This window comes from Morone saxatilis, unplaced genomic scaffold, assembly GCF_004916995.1.
Source record: "Morone saxatilis isolate NCDOM2014 unplaced genomic scaffold, NCSU_SB_2.0 Contig5, whole genome shotgun sequence".
Taxonomy (NCBI): Eukaryota; Metazoa; Chordata; class Actinopteri; family Moronidae; genus Morone; species Morone saxatilis.
Genome location: NW_023340095.1, coordinates 12,729,134 through 12,748,024, shown reverse-complemented (window position 1 = coordinate 12,748,024; position 18,891 = coordinate 12,729,134). Strand labels below are relative to the sequence as shown.

General features: G+C 38.7%; 1 protein-coding gene across 1 annotated transcript; it reads left to right on the top strand.

Moving 5' to 3' along the window:
* Positions 1-273: 273 nt before the first annotated feature.
* On the top strand, positions 274-15,448 carry LOC118338895 (RNA-binding motif, single-stranded-interacting protein 1). Its single transcript, XM_035676342.1, has 13 exons — positions 274-324; positions 3,325-3,500; positions 5,420-5,478; positions 6,396-6,487; positions 9,750-9,907; positions 10,821-10,900; positions 11,709-11,824; positions 12,235-12,284; positions 12,378-12,465; positions 12,727-12,777; positions 13,291-13,401; positions 13,551-13,628; positions 13,746-15,448. The coding sequence occupies exons 1-13, from the start codon at positions 274-276 to the stop codon at positions 13,815-13,817; spliced, it is 1,182 nt and encodes a 393-aa protein (XP_035532235.1). The 3' UTR covers positions 13,818-15,448.
* The last annotated feature ends 3,443 nt before the right edge of the window (positions 15,449-18,891 follow it).

Genomic DNA, 18,891 nt, shown 5'->3' with positions numbered 1-18,891 from the left:
AGCGTCTGACTGCAAATCAATGAAGCCAGTCAAACAAACGGGGCTGGGCAATCGAAGTTGGGACAATTTACGGAGGTTTCTGTTGCCGGATAGTCGACGACAATAGGGATATGTATACAACTAATATGTATAGAATCCTATGTTTGTGTCCTTTAGCGGAGTAAGGAGGATTTCCATGTCAAATAATTTTCTACTTATACGAGGAGTTTGATGTATTTCGCCAGACAATTGTAGCTTCACTGAGAAAAACTACTCTCCCTATTCGAACTGAGGATGATTTTTGCTAATACTGGAAACCCACTAAGGACTCCGTATCGCAAACAGGTAAATAGCAACGCTAATATGTATCAACCAGCCTTTAAGACGTAATGTACACAGAGCTGACTTCATGGAAGTCGCAACAACAACAAAAAAAAAAAAACCCTAACCCTTTGACAGCAGCTAGAATAAACTTAGACTCTCTAATAGAAATGAAACTAACTTTTGGTTCACTTGTGTCATTTTGAAATGGCAGTGTTGTGCTCCTGTGTGTGTGATGTCGGATTCAGATAGGCCACTTTTTTTTTTGCATAATGAGAATACCTGCTGCTCGGGCTGTGGTCCAGGTCCGATACTGCTGGGAAAGAGAGAGAGAGAGAGAGAGAGAGATACAGGCCTGTGACTCCAGTTGATGTAATGGCTATACTGACCACACAGAAGGGGAAAAATAATCTCCCTCCAATAGCAAGCATCACTTATGAGACATGGGAAGTGCACATGAGCTGGCAATGAGCACCACTTCACCGAAACTCAACCAAAACAGAAGTTTTTTTTTTAAAATGTCCACAGTGTTATATTCTCGTTTACTTCGGACCAGGTAAGGTTGTGGTTGCTTTCTGCTTTTATATATCAAACTCACTCTCAGTGATGTAAGCCATTGGTTTACCTTAAATACTTTAGAGTATTCTTTCCCATAAAATGTAATCCACACACCTTATTTGCTTGCCATATTAGGTTTCTCTCTTCTCTCTTTTGTACAGTAAGGATAACTAATTGTCCACTGATGCATTTACTTTGTCCCAGTTACATATAGATTTTTTTTTTAAACTCCCCTTTAGCCATAAGATTTAAATAAGCATATTTACTCTGTCGCGCTCATGCTGTTATCCTGTGGCTAGAGCTCCATTGGGCGAGGCCTGTTACTGGAAGCCCTGTGTATTTCCAGCTCGGATATGACAGACTCTGCTGGTCTGGAGCTGTCTGATAAGATGCCGTCCTCTCCCCATCACAGTCTCTTACAGTCCTGTGGCTGAGTATCAGGCAAATGTATGAAGACAAAATTCCCTTTCAGCCCCCCCAGAAAAGGTTAACTTTTTCTTTTAAAGACTGGCTTATCTTATTGTGCTTGGACATATGTTATAAACTATTACTGTAATGTATATAGTGCATGTCTCATTTATTAAGTAAAAGTCATTATTTGCCATGTTATTTAACCAATTCACAGCTCACACGGGCTTTTAATTCTTTGACGACAGCGGCTTTTAAATGTCAAACTTAAATACAAATGCAACATGGAGGGAGGGTTTTTTTTTTTTAGATCTAAAAGCTTTTATGTGAGTTCCCACATTTGGTTGTGTTTGTTTTTCTCCTGCTTTAAAGTTCAAGTTATTACTTCTTTTGTTCTAGTTGCTAACATTATAAAGATATTGGTAGGAAATGTACCTTTTTTTTTATCTTTGAAGCCTGAGAGACACACTTTCCATGTTAAAGGAGGTGCAGTACCTCAAGACTGAAATAGTATGATGATGACACACACAGCTCCCGCCACTATTACTTTGGCACAACAGCGAGGAAGTTTTTCCTATTTTGTGCCAAACTGGAGTTTTTTTCACTGAGGAAGCCATTCATGTTTCTTTGGTAATTACTGTTTAGTAAGATTTTGGCCCGACTGTAGTCTGATGTGATTCATGTTTCCTGGTAATAACCTCCCAAAAATCTGGGGACAGTAAGGGCTAGTCATAAGAGCAACTTTGTCGTATTTCACATTTGTTCAGTCTGTTGATGCAGACATCCACTGGAAAATATTTCTTGATTACTCTTATGTCACTTGAGTGAGGCCATACTCTTCCGTTTTTATAAAATTTCCCTGGGTAATACCTCACCTTTAATTTGTGGAACAGTTTTGTTCGCGCCATACACACTAAGCGTATATTAATCATTTTAACTTTGTGACACAGACCATGCTCAAAAAGAGAGCAGTTCACTGACAGAAGGTGGAGCATTTATTCCACCATTGAGTTGGAAAACAGTAGGTCAAACTGGTGTCAGGCAGTCGACCAGTCGGTCACAACAGAACATCCTCTAGGCTGGAGTCCAGACTTGGGTTGCTCAATCCGGTCACCACTTCATGCTTCGGATTCCATCAGCTTCCTCTCAGCTTGTGATTCCTCGTGAGGGGGGTCTGGGGGTGGGGGTAATCAGTGTGGGATAGTAGAGGAGAAGACAAATCCTTGGAGGGGACAGCTCTCTCAGACTAGGACATCTGTTTCTTGTAAACATAAAGTACAAAGTTGCTCAATCACTGAAGGATATTGACTCTCTCCCCCCTGCTTGCCCTCGGATTGACAGGCCTTACGCAGCCAGTATAAGCAATACTAGATAATTAACCTAAACTCAATACCACGTGAAAATCATAGTGCCAGTTGTTTGACTGTGTTTTATATAACCTGGAAGCAAAAATAGTAGTTTCTTAACAATTGTTTTTTCTTGCCTAATAGGAAAAAAGAGACACAGTCACTCAAACCATTCTGAACATATAAATACTTCTACTCATTATTAGAGTTGCTAAGGTTACTGGCGCTACAGCGGAGAGGATTGTTTATGCTGACCTGCGAAGAGCTTATTCGACACATTGAGCTTGTGTGGCATCATTGTGACACAGATGTCAGAGCTACAAGCCCCTGTGGACCTTGATTGTGCTGACGGCGAAGGTGTGATGGAGTTAGTTCTCCCGATATGGATCACTGCTCTGTAAAATATTAATCATTACACCGGACTTAAACCCACATGACACTAATGATGGAGTCCAGGCAATTGATCTTTTATCGTGACTATGTGCAGGCTTTTCTTGGACTAAATTCTCATTTCATTTTTACAAGTACAGATATTGGACATTCAGTGGACTAGATGATGATGTGCATGTGAAAGGGGTCATTTGTAGTGACTTAGATCTTCGCGTCAGCTCTACAGAACATTTCAGGATCTACAGGATAAACAATTTTATTTACCATCCAGCCTGAACTTGCATTCAACCTAATTTTTATGTAATTTCCCTTCTTATTGCAGCCACTTGTTGCCCCATCGACACACCCAATGGCTCCACCCAGCCCGAGCACTAACAGCACCAACAACAGCAGCAGCAGTAGCACTGCAGGCTGGGACCAGCTCAGCAAAACAAACCTCTACATCCGAGGCCTGTCCCCTTCGACCACAGACCATGACCTGGTCAAACTCTGTCAGCCGTGAGTACCACACTTCCTCTCATCATTATCTGCTATTGATCAGCCATTGATTTTTTGGCCTAGTTAGTTTTCGAATCTAGTTTAAATTTGCTCATTTATTGAAACAAGGTGTTAAAAAGTGAACAGTAATATATGAATAGGCCATTTTACCAATTACAATAGTATATAGTATAGTCTTTGTTGTAATCTATTGTTATAGTACATTCCTTTCTATTAAGCTGACTTTGAATGACAGCCCTACAGGTCTGTTTAAATATCTTCCAAAAAGGTATTTAATATTTAATCAGCTTTTTCTAACCAATAGAGTAGTTTTAAACCATGCAGAGAGCATGACGAGACACCTATGGATTCATATATATATATATATTTGAGATTATAACAAACCCGGCAGTATTGCAGGCTTCATTTGAATATGACATGAAAAATGTTCTTGAAGGCCACACAAGGGCAGAGCGTGGATGATGACAGCAACAGAGATGTCATATATCATGTATGTGGATAAAGGAGAGATACTGTCAGCACTGGGATCGTCCACAGCTCTCTTTGTGCGTGCTGATGCTTTATGTTTGCCAAGCAGAGAGACCACCCTGGTGCCTCATAGATTTAATTTGGTTTTTTTCTGGGGCCCCATCTTCACAATGTGGCACTGATTTTGCAACACAAAGCTGCCAATTCATTCTTTGGCTGTTTAGAAATATATTAGATATTGAAATTGGCCTCAGCAGTGTTAGATTAATAAAAAAAAACAAAACTAAAAGAAAAGTCAAAATGGGAGAACTTTAGATTGAAGAGTTTCCAAGCTCTCTCTTACGGCATTGCAACCTAAATGCAGCCCCTTTCCCCTGGTTTTAATGTACAGAAATACTTCACACTACAAATGCGACTAAAGTATAGTGCTGTTTTGTCACTTTCCTATGCAAAACTGTTGGCAAACTTTCTTTTTTCTTGTCCTCTCAAAATGCCTCACAGGGTCACACTGAATAACCCTGAAGCTTGTACATGTACAGTACAAGTAAATGTAGATTTTGATGATAGTGTAAGCGCAAACCTGCTGTAGCCAGAGTTCAGATGAAGAAGAGGTCATAAGTTCATGCTCTTTCACCCAGTTTAGCATTTAGCCTAATTCCTGGCTAAAATATCCTCTTAGTTGACTGCAGGGTACAGTGTGTGTATGCAATTGATTGATAAAGGTAAAATATGTGACAACGTCGTTATAATGAAGTAATGTGTTACAGTAGTGGTACTGCAATTTTTTGATTTTAAAGTTTTAAACATATTGTGCAGCCCTAATATAAATACCTATAAAAGCATTACATTTTTCTAAACATCAGCAACAAAAATACACAGTTGAGACTCAGATGGTCTTTTTTCTAATCTATTTTTCTCAGTACTGTGTTCTTAAAAAAAAGCAATTTGAAGAAATGACACTGTAGTTACATGGTACTCTTATGATGTTACCGTCAGCACTTCCTGTGCGCATACCATGATAGCTCTGTTGAAACCATGGCAACAACATGAACCAGACCAGACTTTTAAATGTCACAATCTCAATGTTTTGAGAGCATCTGTAAGTGGAAAAACAAGTTGTAATCTGTGACAACATTTTACTGTAATAAGTCAGAACTTTACTTTGAAAATCCCAACCGTCCAAGTGACCTGACTTCACTTAAGAGCAACTTTTTTGGCTTCTCTGTACAAAGTTTGGTTCAGTGGTTTAGTGTGGCTAAAGAAAAGGGACTGTATAGCTTTGCACTCACATGGTGGGGATTTTCAGAACCCCATGGAAACCACTTCCTGTTTCTCATATTTTCACAGTGATGTCATAGATTGTTGCTCAACCCTCTCTGTGTGTTTTATAACTGGCTCCGTCTGGTACATAATCCAGCTAACAATGCCTCGCCTTTGTGCTCCTCCTCTAGGTATGGCAAAATTGTATCAACAAAGGCCATCCTGGACAAGGCTACAAACAAATGTAAAGGTGTGTAAAGTTTTATTTTTTCTTTTCTTTCCAACACCGCCCTCATTTATCTTTCCTCTAATTAAGTATGTATCAATAAATCACATGAACTGCCCTGCAGGATTTTCAACACCTCACTGAAAGAGAGAATATCGCTTCTACGCTTTCTCTTAAATTGGTAGACATCCAGTGTGTGAATGCTATCAAAACATTAAGTCATTCAGCAGCTATGCAGTTGTCTCAGATGATCCGAGCAAGTCAGGAAACAGACAGCCAGGCTGCTCAAAGCTGCCTCCCAGCTCATGTTATTTTAAGCCTCAGCCCACTTGTCTGTTGGTGTGTCACTGCTGTGGGTGGTTCCTGGGAAGAAGTGGGTGACTCCTCCTCTTGCTGCTGAGTGACAGTGTTGCTCTTGGTCCAGTTCTAGTAGACTGCCTATCTGACTAAAGAGGGACTTACTGATTCTCTCTAGTGCTGATGGGATTAAGAGAATGCTTTGTCACTCTCCTCTGGATTATACAGATGCCAGTTAATCGAAGGCTCTCTGTGAAAGAAGACACAGTTAAAGACCTTGTAAAGCTCTGACTGGATTTCAAATAGACGGCAGTTATGGCTTTAGCAATAACCTTGAGAAACCTTGAGTTTTACAAAATACTTTAAAGTCATTATTTATTATTATTATTATTATTATTATTAAGATTCACATGAAACTTTAAGTACCAATGCTACCCATTTCTCAGCTGAAAGAGCCCTGACATATTTACCATAACTTATCTTGAATAAGTTAAATATAGCCACTGCGCCATAGGTTAGGGACTATAGGTGCACCCTGTTTGTACCCCGCAGGACAAAGAGCTGACCTGAGCCATGAATGTCACACTGGTATCTGCATCCTCAGCGCTTTTCTAACTCTGTAACTGTGCTGCTTGTCTCCTCAGGATATGGCTTTGTGGACTTTGACAGCCCCGCTGCAGCTCAGAAAGCTGTGGCTGCCCTAAAGACCACTGGTGTCCAGGCTCAGATGGCAAAGGTGAGGATTCATTACAGTCTGATGCTGATATCACATCCATACAACTCACCCAGTAACTCAGTCTCTCCTCCATCTGGCTGTTCGGGCAACTCAAACCTAATCTTTGTGGTATTAAATAGCAGGACTTAAATCCTTGGCTGCAGGGTGTATGCTACCCAAACCCTTGGTCTATAGACTGTTCAGTGACATTGCATCCATTTTCAGGAGCAAATGTGACACCAGGTTTTTGCAGTTTACAAGTCTCTGTTTGCGTGTCAGTAGTGTAAGTGTTTGTAATGTGCAGCTCGGTCCTTATTGTACATGCGTTTAATTGGGATGCACAAATGAGAGGTGTAGATATGTTAACAAAGGCTAATTATATTCTCCTGGAATTACTGCAGACACACAATGTGCAATAATTGTAAATTAACACATTATCGGGTTATTGTGTAACAGCAGACAAACAGTGGATGGGCTGTTGTGGTTTGTGTTAATTAAACTTGAATTTGATTCTGAGTTCTAACGAACTGTATATTATATTAATTACTTGACAAGACATTCACAATTAGCATGTGACTGCATTTAATTGTAGTATTCTAGTGACATTTGCTCAACATGTCCAACATCAACGTTTTTCTCTCCCTTTCTTGTCTCATTCTCTAGTTCCTTCAATTTTACTTTGCTTTTCATGTTACATAAAGTTTGACTCCTGCTGCATTAATAGAATCATTTATATAGTGTTAATATTGTGCACATGTGTTGCACCACTTTCTTTGTAAAGTTGTCACTCAGTGATTAAATCTAATTGCTAATCTGCTGATGTGTTCATATATGGTGTGTTAACCTACAAGTTTATATATATCATGGATGGTTCCCAACGGTATGCTGTCAGCTGAAAGCTCCCAGCCAATAGTTTGACTACAGGCTGTAGAGATGACAGGATGACACGTCTCAAAAGCACCATTACACACACATTTAATATCTCCCTGCAAGATTATTGTACTTAAAAATGAACATGCAGCAAATGAGGCTTCATGCTGCAAATGTGTTTAAAATACTGGGAAACAAGTGCAAGAAATACAAAAACGACAAATGTATCTTCTTCACTAGACAAGTTGGAGTTATAGCTCATTGTCAAGTTAAAGAAATTGTTGGAACTGTTCCTATAATGGTGCCCAGTTTTGTGTCGACAGACAGTTATTCAAGGCTTTAATATACTACAAATCTAGCTTCTTCACAATGTAATACAGGAGATTGTCAGATGAAGGGCTTTAAAGTAGGACTGTATAACTTCAGGCATCTGCTCTCACTGACATTAGAGAAGGAAGTAAATAATTGTGTGTTGTTATGGTAACAGGAACCAGTCGGGGGAAATTAGTTCCCATACAGCACTGAGCTAGAACCCTTGGCCTCATTTTCCTGTCTGAGGATCTGTAGAGCTTCTTGACATGCCTCTGTGCACCCATTTTACTTTTTTAATTAAAATAGAGCAGCTTCGAGGGGCATGCCGAAGTTTAATCTTTGTATTGTGAAAAGTAAATGCCATTATAAAGTGTGAGCCTTTCACTCCAGCTTGATTCTCACTATTGCTGAAGCTTGTTTGGGCTTAATGGACTCTCTGACAAAGGTCCCTTTTCCTGTTTTTTTATCTGCCCAGGCACCCTTCAATGGGCTTTCTCTCATTATTATTTCAATGGCAGGTGGTGGGAAGTAGCCAGATAAGAGTTTCCCTTCTTTTTACCTTATGTTATTTCAATGAATGTCTTATGATACTTATGTGCTTCACTTGATCTGTATACATGCAAGGGATTTACCTTATGCACATTTGTATAAGATTTATAGAGGAACATTGTTTTATAATGTTTCTTGTGACCGGAAAGTCGCAATCCAATCCCTGGATCAGCAGGCTAAATCTGGGTGGGTGAAGTGAAAGAGCAGCACATGCCCATCCCTCATTACCACCACTGTAGTGCCCTTGTGGAAAACTTTTTTAAGTTGGGTTGTGTAAGGTATTTATCCATAGTCTCTGTATTATCCACAATAGATGGCAGTTGGCATGCCCCCAGTTTGGAGAAGCAGACAGGAGTACCAGCAAGTAAGCCAAACAATGCACTGCCGTGGACAGGAGCAGTAACAAAATGTATTTTAGCCACCTAAAAAAGGTTCACCTAAAAAAAATCTATATCAGTTGAGCCTATATTTAGAATATTTTCAACGATAGAAAACCGAAACTGAAACTCGAACTAACCGTTTAACGGCTCTAATTGAGCTATACATAGAAAAGACAAAAAGACAACAGCAGTAGATCACATCATTTTTACAGCATCTCCCTGTGTCTGTAGAGAAGCAAAAAGTAACACCCCTCCATCAGCCACACCTCTTTTCATGAGCGTGCGTCAGTCACACTTAATGACTGACTGATGGGTGGTGACCCATTCAAAACACAGGCTGTTGTCTTATCTCATATTTCTGTCCCTGCATTTGTCTGAGCTTTTCCACGCTTACCATTGGTTTTCTTACATTTAGATTTCTCTTAAGTGACGAAAGAGTTTATAGATATGAATTCGTCTGAAATAGAAATCAAGTGCCATTAAAGATCATGTTAGAAAAATGTCACAATTTTGCAGCAAAGTGTATAACAACAAAAGAAATCAGATTCCTGTTCTGTGTTCACCTTCCCTATCCCTGCTGCTGTGCAGGCTTTGACTCATTCATTGTCTTCGAATTCTGAAATGTTGATTTTCCTGTCAGTGTATTACTTTTAGTAATCCAACCTCTCCCTTTAGCTGACTCTGAACAGCACAACACTGATGAATATTAATGGTGAGAGGCCGCTCCCCTGGGACTCGTAGCCGTGTCTTATGTTTCTGCTGATGCTATTAAAATATGGCAAGAAATCAGCTGCCTTAAGCCAGCGTGGGCTGCATGCAAATCTCTATTTATCACTGCTCATAGTGACCCTTTACTACCTAAAACCCCCAACAGAGAAAGACAGGAAGAAGCAGACATAAGCAGACACATGATAACCCCATTGCTGGGGTCCATATTAGAAGTCTATTAAATGTTTAGCAATTTGCAGGGGTAAATTATATGGAATAGCAAGGAAACTGATCCCTCCTTCCTCTCTTCCTCCTTCTAATTTACATGTTACTAAAGCCAGTGTGAATGTGATACTACAAAGGAATGTTTTTGTGTTTTCCAGGTGTGTTTCAACCATTTACCATTTTCTATAGTGTACTTATATTACCTCTGGCTTCCTCTCTCTCTTTTTTCCACCATACAGCAACAGGAACAAGACCCAACAAACCTGTACATCTCCAACCTGCCTTTGTCTATGGATGAGCAGGAACTGGAGAACATGTTAAAGCACTTCGGCCAGGTCATATCCACACGCATCCTGAGGGACTCCAGTGGTGGCAGCAGAGGAGTGGGCTTTGCGAGGTCAGATCCTTGTGTCATTTATTGTTAATGACTCATGGTCCTGAAACAACATTCATGGACCGTTTTTTACTGGTGCTACATATAGCATTTTAACATCAATAAAAAGGTTAAATATGGCATATTGGTATGATTAAACTAAATACATAATTAAATAACTCAGATGATGCTTCAAGGTCAAAACAGACCGTTGTGCAGCCGTAATAAGGACAGGAATAGACTACTGTTTGACCAGTAACATGGAAGTGATGTCAGTAAAGGGGGAAATCTGTAGGAAATGTGGTATTTATATTGAGATACAAAAGCGCTAACAAGGATTGAGAAAAAAATGCTACATGTAATAGCTTTCTAATAGTTGAAACACAGACTGAGTTTTTGCTGATTCATCATCCTAAAATTCGTTTCGCAGTTCGAAGCAGAATGTGTTTCATTTCTCAAATGAATACCTAAAAGCACATAGCTATGTTGTCAATAACAGGGCAGAAAGAACAGCTCATGTATGGACAAATGGAAACTCCTTTAAAAAATACTTTCACAATGACTAGGTGATTTAATTATAGTGGTCATGCTGGCTTCCGTCAGTTGTACTTGCATAACCTGATGATTAACTGAAATACCTGATAGGTAAGGCCAAGATCACGATTGACAAAGCCAAAATATCATACTGAATCATAAGAATGTTTTTAAGTGTGGGTGTGTACTAGAAGGTCCATATGGCTCAAATGGTGAAGACTACAGTAAACAAGCTGATTTCACAACATATGTGCACATTGGGCTTGCAATCTTTTATGTATATAATGAACCACCCCTTCCACCCACCCAGAAAGGAAGCAGTTCTTGGAAAGTACCTTCTTACCCTTATTACTGCAGTTATCACTGATGTAGTTATGCTTGTGTGTCTTTTTTATAACTTTAGGATGGAGTCAACTGAAAAATGTGATGCAGTCATTTCTCACTTCAACGGAAAGTTTATTAAGACACCTGCAGGTGTTCCAGGTAAGACATACAGATAATTATCTTATATTCACAGGCACATACAAAAGTTTCTATTACATAAGCAACCACACTGTGAAATATATTTAACTAACTAACTGGTCTTTTATACAAAAGTTTTTCTTTTCTCTCTCTTTTTTTTATATTTGCATATATATATTTATTTTGAATACTGCCTCACCCTTAATTCCTGCTGTGCGGTTTGTGCCATTGCAGCGAAATTTCATTTTGATGCAAATCCAAATGACAAATAAAGTCTGTCTAAGTCTAAGTCACACTGCAGAAACTTAATGTAAAATAATCTAACTTAACCGCCGTGCCATGAACAGAATAATGTAAAAGAAAATGACAGGATTCGTCTTGTAACAAGTATAATGTGTACAATGTTAATGGACAGTGTTGAAAAGGTACGATGAAGTGGTCACCCTACTGCTTCACGCTTCCAACAGGAGTCAGCGAGTCTGCTGGTAAAGAGCTCATATACACTCAGCCCTAAGTGGCAGAGTGCAGACAAAGAAAATGAGAGAGAGAGAGCTGCTCTGTGTGGCCTCCACTCCCTCTTTAAGCTTTTTAATTGGATTATTAGACTGAAATAGTCTCTGCCGGCCTTGCCTCCTTTAGGAAGGGGAGGGGATTACAGCTCCACAGCTGCCAAATTAGACGTCTGTGTTCCCAGGCTGGCTAGTAAATGTGCACTCCCAGGCGTCAGGGACTGAATGACTGTATAGCAAGCAATGGTAGACAACACTGTGTGTGTGTGTTTTTTTTTAAACAAACTTATTTTATTCTCTCGCCACCTCTCTCACTTTAGCACCACCTGAACCCTTGCTGTGCAAGTTTGCTGATGGTGGACAGAAAAAGAGACAAAGTCTGAATAAATTTGCCCAGAATGGTCGGGGTTGGGGAAGGGACGGTGACTCCAGACTGGTAAGTGATGCCCAGGGTGGTGTGAGTGGTCTTAGTGGCTAATGGAATCCAATTCATGACCAGATAGGAATAATAAAGCACAAATTCCAGGTGCTGTATGATAAACAACAGAGCGTGTAACAAATATTACAAGCAGAGGCACTATAAAGTGACTTTCTTGTTGTTTAGTATTGTTGAAGAATCAACTAAAGGAATAAATTATATGTATCATATGTGTAGATCTCTCGTGCTTCTGACGTTTATTGTTATAATCCTGGTTATGTTGTGTTGTTTATTGTAAAGTTGCGTGTAGTCAAGGGCACCCTCATTCAGGTTTGACCACAATAGATACACAAAAGAGTTTTTGTATGATGATGTTGTGTTGCTTGCTTTGGTTTAGTTGCCAAACCTGTGCCTTGTTTTGCTCTCAGGCTGGAATGACACTCACATATGACCCCAGTGCAGCTGCTATGCAAAATGGGTAAGCTACAACAACATATTAGATTACACTGCCATAGTCAATATGTTTCATTGCAGCTAACTAACTTGTTTTTTATAAATACACTTTCCACAGATTTTTCCAAACAGCATACAGTATTTCAAACAGGATGATAGCTCAAACGTCCATGTCTCCTTACATGTCTCCAGTTTCAACATACCAGGTTTGAATCCTTCTCTTCAATTATGAATACGTAGCTTTGACTTAATCTATCTCTCAGTATTTGTGTTTACAAATCATCAGAATTCAGAAACCTGTCCTTAGGGGTTTTAGATGTGTAGGTTAAATATGTGACAGAGAGCATTGTGGCCATTCATGTGGCCATTCATTCGTTGCTGTGCCAACCACAGAAGCATGTGATCTCTGGAAGTAGCAGCTGTTTGGTGTCACTGTGTTTACAGAGTGTGTTTGTGTGATGTTCTAGGTGCAGAACCCATCCTGGGTGCCTCATCAACCCTACATCATGCAGCACCCAGTAAGAACATCTTCATCACTCTTTTCTCCTTTTTGTGGTTCTAACAGAATTGAAACATTTTTGTGTAAACAGACAGACACAATATGGGAGAGTAGTGGTTACACATAAGGTGACACTGATCTTTAAGGATTTACGGTACTAAAGTGTTTGTATAGGAATGTAAAAACAACTGCTTTGGAGAGGCTATGTAAAGCTGTGTATTTGATGACAGATGCCGAATATTTTATAACAGATGGGTTTGAATTGAGAGCGAAGAGTCCTTTCTTGTTTTGAAAATGAGCCAGTAAAGATGAGAAATCACTGCTAGATGCATCAGGCCAGCCAAGATGCGTATAGACAACTTGCCTAACTTGTGGCTATTCACCTTCTGCTATGGGCATTAGATGTGACGTTTAAGGTTACACAGGTTCTCTTTTGCCAAAATTAAAACTACAAAACCCATTATGCAGTTACATAATTCTATTGTCTTTTTTGAGGCGTATTTACCTTCATCTGCCCACACTTTTCTTCCAGGGTACAGTGATATCGCCCTCTATGGACCCATCTATGTCACTACAGCCCACTTCTATGATGGCCCCACTTACACAGCAGATGGGTCACCTCTCGCTGGGCAGTGCAGGAACGGTAAGAGAACTCCGCATGGGATCAGAAATGAGTTCACACGTTATGCTTACTCGAGAATGAGGTGTTAAAAAGTGCATCATTAAACTGTGTAATGTATAGATAATGAGCATGTTCTCTAAATGACTATTCCCCTGTCCTTCATTGTGCAGTTTATGGCAAACACAGCTATGCAAGGAGCATATATCCCACAATATGCACACATGCAGACATCAACTGTTCCTGTAGAGGTATGTGTGTTAACACCATAGCAGCCTGATGTGTGTAAAACATTGTCTTCATTTTAAACAACGTCTCACTGTTGGCAAAACAGCAGTGGCAAAGACTTATTTCACTCTCTCTTCCAGGAAAATGGTGCACAGTCACAAGTGGACTCATCCGGCAATCATTCCCCGTATTCCTACCAACAAACCAAGTAGCGCTGAGGTAACATTTGGACAACAGCTAAAACAATCCTGTCTACAAATGCAATGGATGCTAAGGATCTTTTCACTGTTTTGCACAGGTTCTGCAAATGTTTAAGTGAGACTATTTTTGGTATCATTTTCCGAGAGAATATCTGAGTTCATCAAATGATTCAAATTATATTTAAAAGAAAGTTTTGAAAAAGTTTTATTTTCATACTAGAAAAACGTTTATTTTTTACCAAGGATTGCTACAGGATACAAGAAAGAATCATGTGACTAGTTGTTCAAAGTGCATGATAGTAAGTGTCTGTTAATATTTCCAGATTTCTTTTTTCTTTTCTTTTTCTGAAGATTTTTTTCAGCCAGACTTTTTGCAAATGATGTTTTTGTGCTTGCTGTGTGAGTGTTGCTATGGTGAAGTGTTAAGTGTTGTTTTCTTGTAAAGTAATTTAGTACTTTAGATTGATCTTGCTGTCTGATTAAAAATTTGGCCTTCATAGTTTTGATACAGTAGTTGTACAGACCACCACACTATGAGAAAACTCATAGAAAAGTAGAAGAAATCTTAGAGAAAATGTTTTGAATGAACTGATTCCTTCTGATGATTTTATTGGATGTAATATTTATTTAGTAAGAAGACCTTACATGTTTTTGGATGTTGGAATGTGTTAGAAATTTTGCTGAAAGGTCACCTATTGAATCTTGCCTTTTTGATTACTTGGTATTGTAGAATAGCCGAAATTGAAATTGGTCGGGTGGGGGAATAAGAAGGGGCTAAATGCATTTTGTTTGTTGATCGTGTTTTTGTCTTTTTGGGTGATGTTAATTGTTATTTTGATGGGGTGTGTCTTTTTCACTTTTATTTGAAAAACTAACAGGAAAACATAGACTTATGATTGTGCAAAAAAAACAAAAAAAAACGCATCGAAGCCTTGTAATAGAACTTAGGCAAAAGTTCAGTGAGTTGGGGGGTAAAACAAGATGAATATGTATACTTTATTGCACCTCGCTCTTTGATAGGAAACAAACAAACTTGGCACTTTCAGTTGTAGTTTACTTCACCAAAGATTGTGAGCTAGTACACTGAGGAAATAGCATCATTTGACTCTTTAACCAGGAGATAAGTGACTCTGCAAACTAAATTGCAGTTTGGACAGTGTGCCTTTTTTGTATATCATATGCAGTCGTAGGTATTAGTACAACGCGGACATACACACAAGCATGAAGGAAGGCCTGGGTCCAACAAGTGCCACAGATGAATTTCATACTTGCGACATTATAGTAAAGATGAGTTAACTATGAAAGGACAGTGCTACACTAGCAATCTCATAAGACATAGCACTAAAAAAAAATGTGTCTGATTATTTTTATTATCATAGTGGATTTAAGCAGGCTTTTTGATTCTGGTGTCCTCCAACAAGATTCGACCTGGTGGTCAGCCAGACCAGTTATCTACCTCAGAGTTTTCTTTCTCCTCTGTACTAGGTCGGGTTAGCAGGTCCAGCCCGCCCTTCCAGACCAAATGCCACGCTCAGGAGCTGGCCACATACAGCTGTTTCCTTATAGGTTGTTTTGAATACTTTTTGATTTTCTTCAAACCTTTTTTTTTTTTTTTTTTTTTTTAAATTATGTATTGTTGTAATCATCACAGGGGGCGCGACAACACGTTTCTACTGATGTTCACACATTCAGTTTCATACTTTTTAGAAGAGCTGCTGCTTTTATGGCAATAGATTTCGGAGGCTGATCTAACATGTTCAAGACCAACGATGACAACAAAGCTTGTGTTGTGTTCACTGGATCTGTCCTTTAAACTAACATGTTTGTTGCTTTGTCTTGGGTCTAGATAAAGTCACAGCAGCATTTCCTCTGTAGTTAGCTAGGGTGTGCAACACATGGGCCACCACGATTATACTTGAGATTTCTGTGTAATGCCTGAGACTGAGAAGTAATACTGTCTTGTGAGGTTTATGCTGCTAGTGGTGTCTGAACCGAGTGCCATAGTATCTGGTCAAGAGTTGCAGAGGTGCATCAAAAATAAATTTAAAACAACCACCATGTTGAACAGTCATTAAGTTATATGAAAATGTTCTAATTTATGAAGATTTTTGTACAGACAGCTTGAGGAAGTAAGAGATTTTCATAGAGCTATATGAAAGTTTATTGTTTTTATTTTTTTTACTCGTGCCACACAATTGCCAGTGGTAACTTGTATGTACAGTTTAAGGAATCTTCTTCTTGTTTTCTTGTTTTGTAGTGTTTGTTAAAGCCAAAGACTTTTTTTTTCCAGTAGATTGTTGCCGAAAGTTTATTCTTTTCATTTCTTTGACATTTTTGAATAAAAATTTTCAACTTTTAAGTTGTTTAAGTCTGGTCTTTATTAACGAGAAGAGTCAGAGTTCTTCATCTTATATAGCTGGTTGCTTACCTTGCACTGGTTAATGATGAAATGATGTAAATACATCATTTGTGTAGTCTGCCAGTTTTAAAGTGGTTGAAAAATAAATGATATTGGTTGGCTAGCTGCAGCTTTAAAGGGCTGAAATCCAAGCACAGTCTCTCACTTTGTCTCTCACATTCAGTTTATGTTTAATGAGGAATCTGGCCTTATCAGTAGTTGGAAAATATGCGTGCATTCACAAATGACCTTAAAGAATGAAAATAATGTCTTGTTTGATTTATATTTACAAAACATGAAGATTGGCAAAGACAAAAGACAAAATTTATGGATAAATGTACACAACACATCCAAGGTTACTCTGTTCTGGCATTCTGTGTTTTTTTCCACTTGATTTGAGATTAAAGACACTGAAGCATTTTTCCCCCAGACTGAGGTCCAAAATGGAAAAAGAAAAGGGTTGGGGTTAACATCTGTTTAGCTCCCCCATCAAAGCAGCAGCTGACAAAGGTCACTTGGCTGTCAGTTTCTCCCAGAGAGCAGATGCCGGTGCCCACCTTACACATACATACAAACCAGTCTTCAAGATATTCGCTGAGTGAATTAATTAATAAGACATTATTATCTCTTAAAGCTGGCTGGAATATATTTTTCTATGAACTGAAAAGTCACCATGAATCAAAAGTTATGCTTTCCTCTAAAATGTGGTGTCTCTTTATTGTACATCACAAAATCATAAAATATATGAAAAGATATTCAGCATACAGCTAACCTATCCTATATTCAATAGCTATTAGACAGTTAATTTAAGCCATCAATTATAAGCACTGAACTTTAAGTCCACCTTGTCTCACTACTAATAAAGGAAACATATTCTGCAACCGTATTCCTCTAAACATCAAGTTAATGTGTCTGCACTGTAACTCTGCTAAATCAGTCTACCAGTATTTATGAATCGCTATGCTTTCAACCCATAGGGTGAGGACCTGGTAAGGACTATATCAACACTGTCACATGGTATTGTTGACAACATGCATGGCCTGGACAGGGTGAGTTACGGGTATCAGGAGGTATGGTGGGTGGATGGGGGCGTCTGCGAGCAGGCCTTGCCATGGCAGATGGGTCCCCACGATATCCTGCAGGGTGTTGTGCCACCCTACGGGAAGCCACCAGCTCCAGACGAGGAGCAAAACTCACGCTCCAGCTGTCTGTGTTTGTGCCACCTGCGCCTACAAGCAGTGGAGTTGAAACCCCCCTCTCATTCCCCCCTGAACAACGACCATCCTGCCCTTGAGGTTCTCTGCTGTCTCCTTCCTCACCTGCTCAGGTAGGAAGCATCCTGTATCCCTACTCATTTAAATGTCTGTAGTGTGTAAGCAAAAAAAAAAATACAATATTTCCCTTTTAAAATGTAGTGGGTTATAAGTATAAAGCAGCATTCAATGAAAATACTCAAGTAAAGTACAAGCACCTCAAAGTACAGTACATGAGTAAATGCACTTGCTTCTTATAAAAAATTAAGTATAAATTACACCAGTAAACTGGGTTATACATGCCAGTTAAAAAAAAATTTTCCGGCATTTAAAGTGAGCAAATAAGGAGCCTCACACCTATCACTATGATGAGTATGAGATGGACATTTAAAAATAGATCTAAATAACATTCAGAAGTAGAATCTGGTAAACAATATCAACATAATCCAAAAACTGCTTTTTCCTGTACACTGATGCCCTAAAAGGTAAAAAAAAAAAAACATATTGAGTTTGCTTATTCAGGCAGCATTGTTGTCTTATTTATTGGACCAGACTGACTAGATAATGACAGACTAGTGACAGACAGGGGGTGGACACAACAATGCAATGTAATGCAACCCATTGCACTAGCCCAGTAATAAACATTTCTGATCTTACAGTCTTCAGTTTTAGTTGAGGCGATTGTAGAGAGCTGTTGATTTACTTTTTGATGCCATAATTTGACATCAAATTTAAATATTATAGTAATACTGTACATTTAGGGGGACAAAAGACAATTATTTTAATTAGCAGTTAATTTAATTAAGTAAAAGTACTAATTCTATACTGCAAAATTATTACAAGTGACAGTCCTGCATTGAAAATGTTACCTAAAGTTCCCATGAAGTCGACATGTTTTTATCAGATCACGAATCTAGGGTTATATGTCACCTATATGCCTTTACCAAACAATAGCAAAAATGTCCTTCTGTAGGAAAATTTGGGTATTTTTAGAGTTTGTCATTTCCTGGAAAACAACAAAAAATGTTGATGACTCATTCTAAAACTATCTATGTAACAAAAGGAAATTTGTTCTTAAAATATCAAACGTAAACGTACTCAAGAAAAATGGCCCTGTGAGTGATATATTATTAGATCACTTATACTGAAAAATGCTCATCACATTTACCCAAAGAGCCCAAAGTGACACCTACAAATTGTTTATTTTCCCTGCAATTCTGTAATTCATCAGAAGGAAAACCAGCAAATTCTGGAATCAAAACATTTTTGCATAAGAAATGACATAACTGAATAATCAGTCATCAAAACAGTTTTATGTATTTGTTGATCAACTCATCGATCAATCAACTAATTATTTTATATACGGTTAAGTAGTTTATTAATATGTCATATTCAATAAATATAGTGGATTAAAAAATACAATATTTCCCTTTTA